Source organism: Aotus nancymaae, unplaced genomic scaffold (genome assembly GCF_030222135.1).
Source record: "Aotus nancymaae isolate 86718 unplaced genomic scaffold, 86718_ANA_hifiasm-v0.15.2.pri h1tg000049l, whole genome shotgun sequence".
In the NCBI taxonomy this organism is placed as follows: Eukaryota; Metazoa; Chordata; class Mammalia; order Primates; family Aotidae; genus Aotus; species Aotus nancymaae.
In genome coordinates, this window is record NW_026988463.1 from 14,077,367 (window position 1) to 14,091,455 (window position 14,089).

General features: G+C 45.2%; 1 protein-coding gene across 2 annotated transcripts in view; it reads right to left on the reverse strand.

The window, feature by feature from the left end:
- Window positions 1-14,089, reverse strand: part of SNX29 (sorting nexin 29) — a 596,058-nt gene that overhangs the window by 169,128 nt on the left and 412,841 nt on the right. For both annotated transcript variants that reach the window (XM_064362489.1, XM_064362490.1), the window contains one exon: window positions 2,281-2,336. In XM_064362489.1, the coding sequence (XP_064218559.1) occupies window positions 2,281-2,336 (56 nt within the window). The remainder of the gene's footprint in view (window positions 1-2,280; window positions 2,337-14,089) is intronic.

Here is a 14,089-nt window from a genome sequence, read left to right on the forward strand (position 1 = left end):
CCTTTCATTTCTGTTGATTTTTTAGATCATATGTTCTGAAGCTTTGTTGTCAGGTGCATATATGCCTATAGTTGTTACAGAGAAATTGTTTACTACTTTTGTAAGTGTCATCAAGGAACACCGGATCTAAGGAGAGTGACTTCCAGGGCCTGCTTTGGTCTGGGACACCAGAGAAGGCTTCTTTGAAGCAGCAATGTTTGGGCCAGGCTTTAAGGGATATTTAGAGTTAGCCAAGTTGGGGAAGGGAGGTTGCGGCTGAGAAAAGTGCTTCAGGCAGGGGAATGAGCATCTGTGAAGAGCACTGACTCTAGACCAGGACTGCCTGGGTTTGCATCCTGGTTCCATTTCATCATCTGTGAGGTGACACCCGTCTCTGAAGGTTGTTGTGAAGACTAAGTGAGTTAGAACAGTGCCCAGCACAGAGGTGATCCTGTGTACATGAGGGTTAAGTGGATAAAATAATAATCCTAAAGGGAGAAGACCACGTAGGTTAGACAAGTGGAACTGCCAGGGTGGCTGGTACAGGGAGAGGAATGGGAAAAGCTGGGGATGAGTCAGAGGTGAGTGAGGGCCTTCTTCATAACTCCATGAAGGATGTTGATCTCCATGCTGAGAGGGGAATGGTGCCATTGCTGCCTCTGGCTTTAGTGTAGATGAGGAAACTGGTTGGGGGAGGTTCCAAATCTCTGGGGAGAGACAATGTAGCCTGGTTCAGGCAGGGACCATGGCTAATTCATCCCCTCTATCGGGAACCTGCCTGGACACAGGAACCTGCCACAGGACCTGGGTGAATTCTGGCTACAATAATGAGTGCTTCCAGCCTTGTGTCTGAGACTCCCCTCTGTGGCTCTCTCCTGTCTTCCCAGTTTCTTCCCATGGCTGCCCTCCACTGCGCTGCTGTTCCAGGATCCTCATCACACTGTGCTCCCCCTGCCCACAAGCCCACGGCAGGCAGATTCACCTTTGATTTTCACCCCTCACTTCTCATCCACCTCAGTCTCTTCACCCTATCAGCCTAACAGCCGCTTCCAGCCCTGACCCCAGCAGCTGCCCCAACATCCAGTGGTCCTGGGATGGCCTCATGCCTTCCATAATCTCACTTTCATTGCCACCACATACCCTGCAAGGTTTGCATCAGGACCTTCACCTCACAAATGAGGAAAGTGAGGGCCCAGTGAGGATAAATGGCTGGACTGATGCCTGAGATTTCAAGACAGGCCAGCCTGGCTCTGAAGAAATGCTCTTTCCAAAGGCCCAGCCCTGCCAGCTCTAGAAGGGGCTTTTCCTGGGCTTTTCTTCCCAGGGGGGCTGAACCCTATATTTGCCAGAGGTGAATGAGAGAGGAGAAAACTTATCCCATTTTATTTTCCAGCTTAAGTAAGATCTGTTTATCCAAAACCCAAGAAATCCTGAACAAAAATTGGCTGGGTATGGTTGCTCAGGCCTGTAATCCCAGCAGTTTGGAAGGCAGAGGTGAGCAGATCACCTGAGGTCAGGAGTTCGAGACCAGCCTGGTCAAAATGGTAAAACCCCATCTCTAGTAAAAATAGGAAAATTAGCCAGGCATGGGGGTGTGTGCCTATAATCCCAGCTACTTGGGAGGCTGAGGCAGAAGAACCACCTGAACCCGGTAGGTGGAGGTTACAGTGAGCCGAGATCGTGCCACTGCACTCTAGCCTGGGCGACAGAGTGAGAGTCCATCTCAAAAAAAAAAAGAAAAAAAAAAAGGCTGCTGGCCAACTAACCTCTCCCTAGGGGTACTCAGCAGAGACACCACATAGAATCTAATACAATAAAAAATCCAACCAAGGCACTGATGACTGTTGTTTCCCATAACCCAGGGGCCACACAGACAATAAAATGAGTGAAGTTGGTCACTTCCTGGCAACAGCCAAGAGTGGGGACTGTGGTAAACTGGACAGCACATGGCCTGTGCTAAAGGGACAGCTTTTACTCGGCTCCTGTGAACTGTGGCCTTACAGGCACGAGCATCTGATTTTTAAAGAAAATAAAGGAAATCTGAATTTTTATGTGGTATCTTCCAACTTCTAAATGTTGGCCAAACAAAATGTTTTTAAATACCCAAGGGGGAGATCAAACATGTCTGAGGGCCACAGTGAGACTGCAGGAAAACCACTTCCCACCTCTACAAGAACCACGTCAACCCTGTGTACTTCTCAACAGTGATTTCTGTTTCCCCCCCGAGGTCTTCTGCAACAGAAGCCAGCAACACAGTCCAGTTTCTAAAGGACCCCTTGTGAGCACAGGCTGTGGACTTACATTTCAAAATCTGACAAACTCTGGTCTTCGGATGTTTGACTCAAATCTCCAGGCACCTACCATGAGGAGAAGGGAGAAAAAATGCATAATGGTTACCAAGGTTTGCATGATCACAGAAGAATCCTGCCTCCCCATGATCCCTGAACACTTCCTGTTCAGAAGGAAGTGAAAAAGCAGTTACTGGAAAGAAGTAAGAGATGGTGTGGAGGGATGGCTGCAGATGTTGTTGCAGTAATAAAAATATGCCACCATGAGAGATCTCAATTATCTTTACGAAGAGGGACTGTTAATCCTATTGAGATAATCACAGGCATGTAAGAGCATGTAATTTTGGATAAAGGCCCAATTAGGATCTGAGACGCAAGTTATCAGATGTGCAATGGAAAAAATACCCATTGTCACCATGATGAACATTACACACACAGGCACACCCAGTAGGTGAACACAAAAGGCCAATGTCCACCCCCACACCATGGCGCCATCCTTTCCCCTCACGATGCATGAGCAATTTTAGGTAGCAGAATATGGCTTCTTCTGATTCAGAAGGGCCACATGAGACAATGATTATGGGAGAGAAACTCAACTGTGTGGCATGATAAACCCACCACCAGTTCTGCTTAGGGGTACTGACCACACACCGTGGAGGTTGGGGTGAGGGCAAGCAGGCATTCAGAGGTACATGTGACCCTCAGTAGGCTACCCACCCTCAGCTCCCCATGACATAGGAAACTGATACTCATAGCTATCTCAAGGATTGTAATTAGTATGTAAAGCAGACAACAAAATGCCCAGTACTGGTAGATGTTTAATAAATGTTGGTATTTTTCTCATACCCAGGGAATAAGCTTCTTTTTTTGATCTGCTAGAAACTAAACTGGCTAGAATTTTAAGAAGGAGCATCAAGACTAAGAGAAGTGGAACAGAGAAGGGTGAGGGGCAGTGAAGGGAAAAAAGACAGCACTGACTTCACACCTTTTACCTCTCAGGGCTTCCCACCACCCACAATCCTCATCAAGCTTCACAGTGAACCTGAGGGCAGGTATTATTCTCCCCAGTTTACAGATGGGGAAACTGAGGCTCAGGGAGGCGGTATAACTTGCCCAAGTCACACATCTAGGAAATGGATCTGTCCAACTTCAAAGACTTGTCTGCTATAAACCCTCAGCAAACAGGAAAAGTTAGCTAAAAGGTGAAAAAAGAAAGTATGATTAAAGTAGTTTTGACGGCTTCTTCAAGAAGAAATGAACAAACTTGAAGGTTAGGACACATTAGAAAGCTCTCCTTAAACAAGCAGTGGAGGCTGAGTGAAGTGGCTCAGGCCTGTAACTTTAGCACTTTGGGAGGCTGCGGTGGGCAGATTGCTTGAGCCTAGGAGTTCAAGACCAGTCTGGGCAACATAGCAAGACCGTGTCTCTCCTAAAAATAATGGAACAACATTAGCCAGGCATGGTGGCACAAGCCTGTAGTCCCACCTACTCCAGAGGCTGAGGTGGGAGCATCACTTGAGTCCTGGAGCTTAAGGCTGCAGTGACCTATGATCACACCACTGCACCCTAACCTGGGTGACAGAGCAAGACCCTGTCTCAAAAAGAAAAAATTAAAATTAAAAAGAGAATTAGCATTTTGAACTTTTCTGTACTTTCTACAATGAAGACATATTAACCGCATAACCATAAGCAGATACAAATTATTTATCAATTTCAGTGCCTATCAGATTATTAAGTAATCAAATATCCTTTCCACATCATCCAACTCCATACATTTCACTCAAATCCAGAAGGCAAGATGGCAGAGCTGGTGCCTTCCAAACAGTTATGCATCATGGAGGGAAAAGGGCAGAGAAAGGGTTCTGAGGCCATGTCACCTTCTAGACAACACCCATTCTCCCCTTTGTACATCCATGTGGAGACCAGTAGCAATAGCCAGGACGCCAGCATCTTCTCTGGCAGACACTGTGGAGCAGCTCTTGGACACTCCTCTTCTCTGGGTTTCCCCCTCAGCACTGGGGCTGGGGAAGGGCTCTTTTGGGCATGCTGTGGCAATCAAGTGAGCAGGCTGGAGGGGGACTCACAGGCCATCGGCTCCACTGCTACGTACCATCACCACCACCTTTAAATGTAGCCTCACTTCCAACAGGAAGTGAACAGAGTTTGCACCCAGGAACCTCATTCACAAGAACCTCTGGCTGTTATCTACCCCACAAAGCACAAGCAGAAGGCAACCAAAAGGACCAAGGTGAGAGATAAGGCAGGTTTTTTAAGGACAAGCATTTCTCTACAATTACAGAAAACAAAGGGCTTCTTCAAAAATCATTAATTCTGGAACACGGTATTTTTTGGATAGGTAAGTTTCCCCTCAGGGATGCTGACTTTCAGGCAGCATTTTGAACGGTGGATATGAGTACCCAGGAGTTGTTCAATCCTTCTGACTTAGAGGCTTTTCTTCTAATTACGTGGCATTATTGGGATCAGTAAACCAGGAGATTTTGTGCGTCTACATGAGTACCAGAGAGGCTGCTTGGAAAAAGCATTTGGGAACTTTCTAACCTCTGTGGAATATAACTTGATAACAAGGCCAGGCACCGTAGCAAATGCATAATAATAATTAAAGGCCGAGCTTACTCAACAAAAAATTTTGTCTTTTCTTGCTGTCTTTAAAGACTGGAGCCAGATATTAGCTAGATTTGACAACAGCCCTTTACAAAGCCGATTCTATTTTATATTCTGCCAATAAAGAGAGTGTGGAGCAGAGATTATTTTGTAAGAAAAATCAACTTTCTACTGATACTGGTCAAAAACACCCCCTATGACCTCCTGAAGTCTGGGGAATCTTGCAGAGCCCATCCCTGGGATGCAGACTTCTCTTCAGTTTACCCTCGCTATGGGCCACAAACCAGCCATCAGCATACATGGCTATCTCCATTCGCCTCTTCCTGACCCTGCAGAGAAGGTAGCTCACCATCTGCCTGTGGTCTGGCCACTCACGTGGCAGTCTTCAGGTGCAGGGAAAGGCAGAGCCCGTTACTAGAGCAACAGAGCAGACAGCATTCCTGAATCATGCCGGAGCAAACACCCTCAGTGCTGCACACACAAAGATATAAAATGGCAGATAAGACCAACGGGGGATCAAATTCTGGGCTATATCAGCAAAGAAGTTCCCATCATCTCCCCTGACTCAGGATTTTCTGGGTTTTGGAGGCGAGGTGGGGAGCAGGGACAGGTCAGTGGCAACAGCTCTCTCCCTCATCGTGAAATTCTGACCCCAGTGCCAGCATGGAAGTCTGACACAGGCCCACTCTACCACCTTGACTGACACGTCCTCAAACCTGGGAAGATACTAGAGGTTCTGTCAAAAAAAAAATGAAAAGTATTCACTCTGTGCTGAATAAATGTTTATTTAAATAAAAAAGAAAGACAGAAGAGGGAGAGAAAAAGAAAAGCAGCCAATCTGCCAAAGCCATAGGGAAAAAATTATACCTCCTCCCATTGGCAGAATAAGGGTCCAAGCAACAGGGTGGCAAAGATGGACAGTGAACCCTCCCCTCATTGCCGCCTCCCTCACTTCTAGTCCAGAGGGGTGTGCAAGTATGACACCACCACCCAGTATCATCAAAGGCTTGCTACTCCACAAAGCTCTTCCACAGTGAGTGGGCAGACATGTGCCCCTATTTCACAGGCAAGGACAAGATAAATCCCTGTGAATAAACATAGAGGAAGCAAAGATGTCAGGAGCCCAAACCACATCTCTTAGTCTACTCAAAGCCTCTCACTCAGCCTCAGTGACTTCAGGTGCTCATACTTTCTCCAGGTGGAGAAGCCACATGAGGTATTCTGATCGGTCATCCCATCTGAGGTCCCAGTGAACAGCCAGCACCAACTGCCAGACAAATGAGACCACCATCTTGGATATCCAGCTCAGTGAAGCCTTGGCTGACACCACATGATGCAGAAGAACCACCCAGCTGAGCCCAGTCAGCCCACAGACTCATGAGAGATTTTAAAAAATAGCCATTTTTTTAAAAAAGCCATTAAGTTTTGGGCTGGTTTCACACACAGCAATATATAATCCATAAAAGTAACTTGCCGAAGGTCACTCAGCTAGCAGCACAGGTGGAGTTCCAATGCAGGTGGTCGGGCTCCAGAGTCTGCACTTCTAACCGCTAAGCTATACTGCCTCCTGCTACAAAGTCTCTATTCTTTGCATCTTGCCTCTGGGATACCCAAAAGATGAAGTAACCCAAATTCATACTCAAGAGCCTTAGCTGATAAACAGACCTCTGATGGGTGAAGAAACTCTGAAAGGACTCAACTGCTCAAGAGCAGACATACAGATCTACAACTGGGTCTAAAACCTTGAGCCTCCTTAAAGCTTGGGAGTTTTCTGATTTTATTTTGCTGTCACTGCTGCTGCAGGATGACTTAGGAGGCTTTGCCCCTAGGAAGTCCCAGGTCCTTTTCCATCTCTGGGTACACAGGTCAGCTTCCAGATTCTGAGCCAAGTACATAAACTCTCAGGAACAGATGGAAATGAAAATGTTTTGAGTTCTAATCCTGGGCTTCCTCTGATGATTTCAGAAGTCACCTGGCTTCTACAAACCTTGGTTTCTTCCTTGCCTACCTCATGACAACCAGCCTCTGATCACCCTATTAGAAAGAATCAACAAAGGTAAAGGAAGAAGGCCAGCATGTGTTGAACAATTACTATGTACCAAGGATTTAATGATCTCACATTTAGTCCCCAAACAATCTTTGAAGCAAGTACTACTGTAAGCTACTGCTCCCTTCTCCTCTTCCTCAGCCTCTCTGTAAGGTTAGCTCTTCTCACCTAAGACTCAGCCAAAATATGAATTCCTAGGAGGCACCTTTCCATACTACCAGAACTAAACAGCATCTCCACAGCAACCCCCTACTGTTCATGTTCCTCAGCTTGTAATGACTCCACTCTGGTTATCTGTGGATTGGAACCCTCCTTGTGAAGTCAGAGAGCTCTACGTGCTCACCACACCCACCTGTTTACCATAACACACTGCAGCCTGGCCAAGAACCCAGCACATGTAGGCAGTGAATTAACACAATGAAGGAAGGAAGGAAGGAAGGAAGGAAGGAAGGAAGAAGGAATGAACCAATGAATGAATCAATGAATGAATCAATGAATCATAAGATATGCTATGTTTCCACCTTGAAATGCCAAGGGATTTTTAGACTGCTTTGTAGCAAATTCAGAATCTCAATGCATGGGAAGGATAAGTTAGATAAAAAAAGAAACAAAGAGAATCTTATTTTCTTTCTTCTAATTACCAGGTTCTCAGATTCACTGCTCCAAAGAAAAGCAAAAAGGAAGATGCTACAGAGGCAGCAAATCTTTGTTCCAATCATGAAATGGCAGCCATAATTCACGTTTTCCAGACTCCCTTCACTTTCTCACTCATCTCTGTTTTCAAATAGCCTGGACTCAGGCAGTTAGCTCTCCCTTTTTACTGTCAAAAAATGACAACTGTTTTCCATCCCACCAACACTCTTGCTTCGTCATCTCATCTTTTAATAAGGAATAAAATGTGAAATGGCATGGTTCTATCTCTCAGCTTGGTTGGTCAAGCCAAGCAACAGGCTCAGGACTGACGTTCAGATCATAAAGTCGGCCTGGGCTATCCACGCCTTCGGGACAAAGCCAGCCCAGTTCTGAAGCATTTTCAGGGTTCTCTGTTAGTTTTATTATTGGTTTTACAAACATACAACTAGAGGCATCATATTTCTGTGGGTTTTGTTGTTGTTGTTTGTTTTTGTTCTCTGTGGTTTTTAAAAACAGCTGAGGTCAAGGACTCCTTGCTAGGAGTAAAACATTGGCAAATAAGAGCTTTAAAGAGTTTTTATTTTATCCTTTGGGTAGCCCTGAAACCTCACACGAACACAGACTATCACACTTCTGTGAATTAGTTTTTGATATGTCTGTTTTTCCCAAAAAATAATAAGGAGTTGAGGGCAATATTCTCAGAGTCCAAGGTGGTAAGGATAGCTCAGTGAATGTTCCCATTGGATAGATATATAGGCAGATGTGAAAATGGACAGATGGATGAATCAAAGGCTGGAGTAGGGAAGGGGTGGGAGGCAAAAGTCATAGGAAATTATTGAACTTAATAATTTATTAAGAACGGTCATCTACTTTCTTTCCAAGAATTAAGGAGTGATGGACATCATAAGCACAGAGACAAGGAGACAAAGACATTTATTGCACCACTACTTAGGGTAATAAAAGCCTGGAAACAAGTAATGAAATGATTATCTAAAATACAGCACAGTCACAGTCAGCCTGTGCAGCTATGAAAAGAACAGCAGGGATCTCCTCTAAGAAGGAGAAGATCTCTAAGATATAATGTCAAACGACAAGAGCAAGACACAAAACAATGTGTCAGGCGAGCTACTATCCTCATGAAGAAGTAGTGAGTCGGGAGACACATGTCTATGTGCATGTACCATTTCTAGAAAGACACAGAAGAACCCGCCAGCCATGAATGCCTTTGCGAGAAGGCACTGAGGAGCAAGTGTCAGAGAAGAGAGGAGGATTTATTTCTATGTGTAAAATTTTATACCTAATAAATTTTTGCCAGGTACGTGAGTTGTTAATCTTTTAAAAAATATCAACATAGCAATCACACAATTTTAAATCTAAAGAAAAAACCTATCATGTCTATGGTGGAAAGAAATTCAAAATAGTGAATGCCTCAGAGAGAGTGGAGTGGGAAACACCAGGAAATGGCATGAAAGGACATTCTGGGGTGATGGTCAAGTTCTATGTGCATACAGAAGTATTTTGGAAGAAACACGTACTGCTATCTGCAATTTACTATGAAATGCATCCCAAAAAAGATAAAATGATGGACAGATGAATGAGTGGATGAATGCTGGATGGATGCGCAGAGATGGATGGATGATAAATGGACAGATGATAAAATACAGCAAAATCTTAATGGTAGACTCTAAGTGATAGGTATACAGGTGGTCACTGTAAAATTCCTTCATATAACTGCTTTTAAAATTTCAAGTAAAATGCTGCAAAGTTTTTGTTCCACCATGCTGGAAGAATGACTGCATTACCTTTCTATTCTCTGTACAGAAAATGAATTAACAGTACTGTCTTCTAAAGAGGCTATCAGAGTATGCAGCTTAAAATGGTAGGAGAAAAGGGATCAGCGAAATGTGTCTGAGGGTTAATTAATAAAACTATGATGTTTGTTTGGATTCTGTAGTATTTGTGGTATGTATCAGCTCTTTAATCATGGTAATTTATAAGGTTGGGCATGGTGGCTCATGCCTATCATCTCAGTAACTCAGGAGGCTAAGGCAGTAGGATCACTGGAGCCCAGGAGTCTGAGCCATCCTTACCACCTGGGCAACACAGGGAGACCCCATCTCTACACAACATTTAAAAAGTATCTGGGCTTGGTGGCATGCACCTGTAGTCCCAACTACTCATGAGGCTGAAGTAGAAGGACCGCCTGATCCCAGGAGGGGAGGCTGCAGTGAAACGTGATTGTGCCACTGTACCCTAGCCCGTGTTGACAGAATGAGACCCCATCTCTAAACAATAAATAAAGATAACCTGTTGCGATTTATTTCCTCCTTCTAAATAAGTAATTTTTTTTTTTAAGACTGAACAAGACTTGGGTCAGCTGGACCTGAGCTCTGACTCAGCAGTGTGGCTGAGAATAAGCCACTCCACTTCTCTGGGCCTTAGTTCCCTCCTGGAAAACGAGGACAACAGAAGGTGCCTGCTGAGGCTGCTGGGAAGCTCTAACAGGATCCTGTGAGAACCACCCCTGCCCGGCACCTGGCAGAGAAACATTCTGAGCTCGGTGGAAACTCTGCTGAGGGCAAGGTGGTCTGGGTGTTTGGCAGCCCTCACCCAGAGTGAGGGGCTGACTGCTTCATTCCACAAATGCACACTAGCTATTCACATGTTTATTCCACAAATCTGCCTACATTCCACTCAGCAGTCAGACTCTCTGCAGGTGCCAGGGAGAGAGGAAGCCCCGAGAGATATTCTAGGAGCTGTTTCAAGGCTCAGTGGCCATAGCCCTTCCTGTGTTCTCCTATGAGGGTGGGCTTTACTTTGACCCACTCCCCCTGTTGAGTTTTTAAGGAAGAGTTCCCCTTAAAGGATTATACAAACATAATTTTTACTTTTAGAAAATGCTAAACAAATGTTCTTGTATTAGCCTGTTCTCAAACTGCTAATAAAGGTAATTAAAAAGGAAAGAGGCTTAATTGACTCACAGCTCCACATGGCTGGGGAGGCCTCACAATCATGAAGGAAGGCAAGAAAGAGCAAGTCGCATCTTACATGGTGGCAGGCAGGAGAAGAATGAGAGCCAAGAGAAATAGGAAACCCCTGATAAAACCATCGTATCTCATGAGACTTAATCACTAACATGAGAATAGGATGGGGGAAACCACCCCCATAATTCTATCATCTCCCACCAGGTCCCTCCCACAACACATGGGAATTATGGGAGCTACAATTCAAGATGAGATTTGGGTGGGGACACACCCAAACCGTATCAGTTCTCATGCACTATTTCATCCTTAACTCCTGTTGAATACCCAGGGAAACTGAGGCACAGATCAACCAGATGATGCCAAGGAAAGGCACCTGTGCAAAACCTAGAATCTGAACTTGCTCGCACTAGTATTGTAAAATGGGAGTGGATGTAGGATTTCCTAAGATACACTACAATCCGAGGGAAAACTATGATGTAAAAGTTGGCCTGGGACCACCGAGCAGCATTTTACAGCACTGAGAGATATTAAGGATGTTTAAGCAGCAAGTCTGCAGAGCTCACTGCAGGCAGAAGCAGATTTAGATATACCTGGGTTGATCTGATAGTGACACCAGCTTGTAAGAACAAACAAAGGTATCTGCCTTTCCTGCTACTTTAAATGTCTGCCTGCAAATAGAAATCCCTTACCAGTACTACGTTCAAGTGTGTTACTAGGAGAACCCTCCAGGGCAAGGACTTTTACTCATTTTTGCATTTCCAGCACCTAAACCCAGTACCTCCCCATACTCTAAATCAGGGGTCAGCGAACTACGGCTCATGGGCCAAATCCAGCCTGTTTTTTGTAAATAAACTTTTATGAGAAAACAGCTGCACTCATCAGATGGTTGTGCATTAAATAGTTGTATGGGAACACAGTCGCACTCATCAGCTGGTTGTGCACTAAATAAAATTTTATCCTGGTTGTGCATTAAATAAAGTTTTATGGGAACACAGTCACACTCATCAGTTGGTTGTGCAATAAATAAAGTTTTATGGGAACACAGTCACACTCATCAGTTGGTTGTGCATTAAATAAAGTTTTATGGGAACACAGTCACACTCATCAGCCGGTTGTGCATTAAATAAAGTTTTCTGGGAACACAGTTGCACTCATCAGCCGGCTGTGCATTAAATAAGTTTTATGTGAACACAGTCACACTCATCAGCCAGTTGTGCATTATCTATAACTGCTTTCAGGCTACGTTGGCAAAGTGGAGGAACCACGATAGAGACAGCATGACCCACAGAGTCATCTGCTATCTGGGCTATAGAAAATGTTTGCCAATTCCTAACTGATAGCTGGAAAGACACAGAAAAGTTATTTGTAATTTCAGGGAAATCTCATTTGTCTATGTAGGGAGAAACAAATCTTTGAGCTCCATAGCTTCAAAAAAATGGCAGGGGCTTGAGAATAAAACAATGCCCCTAGCTCTGGATAGAGAAGCAATGCTAAGACATTATGGAGTCGGGCATTTATTTGCACCCATTCATGTAATTCTTTGAGCAACCTGTTTCCCATATTCTACAGAGGCTCATAGAGGCTAACTAACCTGCCCACAGACACAGCAAGAATCCAAAGTCAACTTTGGCTGAATCCCAAGCTGTGCTCCTTCTAGAACACCTGCTGTCTCTCCCAGAAGAAACATGGCTGCAGAAAAAGAATCTGGGCTCATCTCCTCTGAAAGAACAAAGCCCTAAACCTTGGCAGTTGCAAAATGCAGTGTCTTACAAAGGGAACTGAAGATGCCCTAGCAAGGAGCCTGTGTACGATGGGGCCATTTGCTGCTAACTACACGCATGCACTGTATTTTCAACATTATAAGCACAATGATTAAATCTGTGGATGAAGAGGCTCTGTGTTTCCTGCTTATTTGCAGATAAAAGCAAAACAACCCTGGAATGTTTCCTCCAGGGTTCTTCCTTAAATTTCCACCAGTCACAAGAAAGAATGCTGCATCCTGGAGGCTGCTTCAAGCATGGAGGTAGGAATGGGGGAGAATGGCCTCAGGAAGCTCTTCACCAATTAGTTTTGGCTACCAAGGTCTCCCAGAAAAGACAGAGGGTCTTAAGGTCAGATGGCTTAAGGTCAAGTAGACTCAGGCCTCAACACCTAACAGTAAAACCTTGAGCCTCATTTTCCTCATCTGTAAAGGTGGGCCAGTACTCACCCACCACGATGCCTGCGATGTCCTATTTGTAAAATGCATAGCATCCTGCCGGGTCCACAACAACAAGCAGTCAACAAAATGGACTTTCTCCCCCTCCCACCCGCAGCCCCTCCCTTTCACATCCCTGAACTAAAAAGGTAACAAATGACAAGGGGGATGTAGTCAGCTCTGACCCTGAGCCATTGTCCCCTTAGCTCAGCTTGGATCGGAACCTGTTCTCCACTTCTAAGACACCAACATTTCTCCTCATCCCTCTCCCAAGGCTCGACAGCTATTCCAAGCAGACTGGAGCTGCAGCCCTGGGAAGGATGGGGCACCGGACCAAGCTGCAGCCTTCTCTCTTGGCCTCTTCTAGGTCCATTTCTTTGTATGATGAGGAACAAAGAGAACTGCCACAGTTCCGCTTCCCGCCCAATCAGTGCTGAGGCAGCAGGAATGGAACTGCTAACTCAGTTTCTATGGATCAGTAATGGGAATCTTTTTTTATTTGTTTATGTTTTAAGACACAGAGCTTAGCTCTGTTGCCCAGGCTGGAGTGCAGTGGCATGATCTCGGCTCACTGCAGCCTCTGCCTCTTGGGTTCAAGTGATTCTCCTGCCTTGGCCTCCCAAGTAGCTGGGATTACAGGCATATACCGCCATGCCTGGCTAATTTTTGTATTTTTAGTAGAGACAGGGTTTCACCATGTTGGCCAGGCTGGTCTCGAACTCCTGGCTTCAAGTGATCCACCCACCTCAGGCTGCCAAAGTGGTGGGATTACTGGCGTGAGCCACCGCACCCGACTTGGGTGTGGCTCTCTCATATTTGCTCTTTCCTCTCTTGTGGAAAAGGTAGCTTTTTTTTGTTTCGTTTTTCACCCTTCAACTCTTTTCTTATGAACACTGGGCGGCCATAGGCACTGCCGCCTGTTTGGGAAGATTCATCTCACGTTGAAAATGCATCTATGGGCTTTCCATTCCCTGCAGTCTCAAAGTTTATTTATTTACATTTTTTTTTTTTTTTGAGATGGAGTTTCGCTCTTGTTACCCAGGCTGGAGTGCAATGGCGCGATCTCGGCTCACCGCAACCTCCGCCTCCTGGGTTCAGGCAATTCTCCTGCCTCAGCCTCCTGAGTAGCTGGGATTACAGGCATGCGCCACCATGCCCAGCTAATTTTTTGTATTTTTAGTAGAGACGGGGTTTCACCATGTTGACCAGGATGGTCTCGATCTCTTGACCTCGTGATCCACCCGCCTCGGCCTCCCAAAGTGCTGGGATTACAGGCGTGAGCCACCGCGCCCGGCCTCATTTACATTTTTTAAAAGCAGGCCCTTTCTCTTGAATGGCA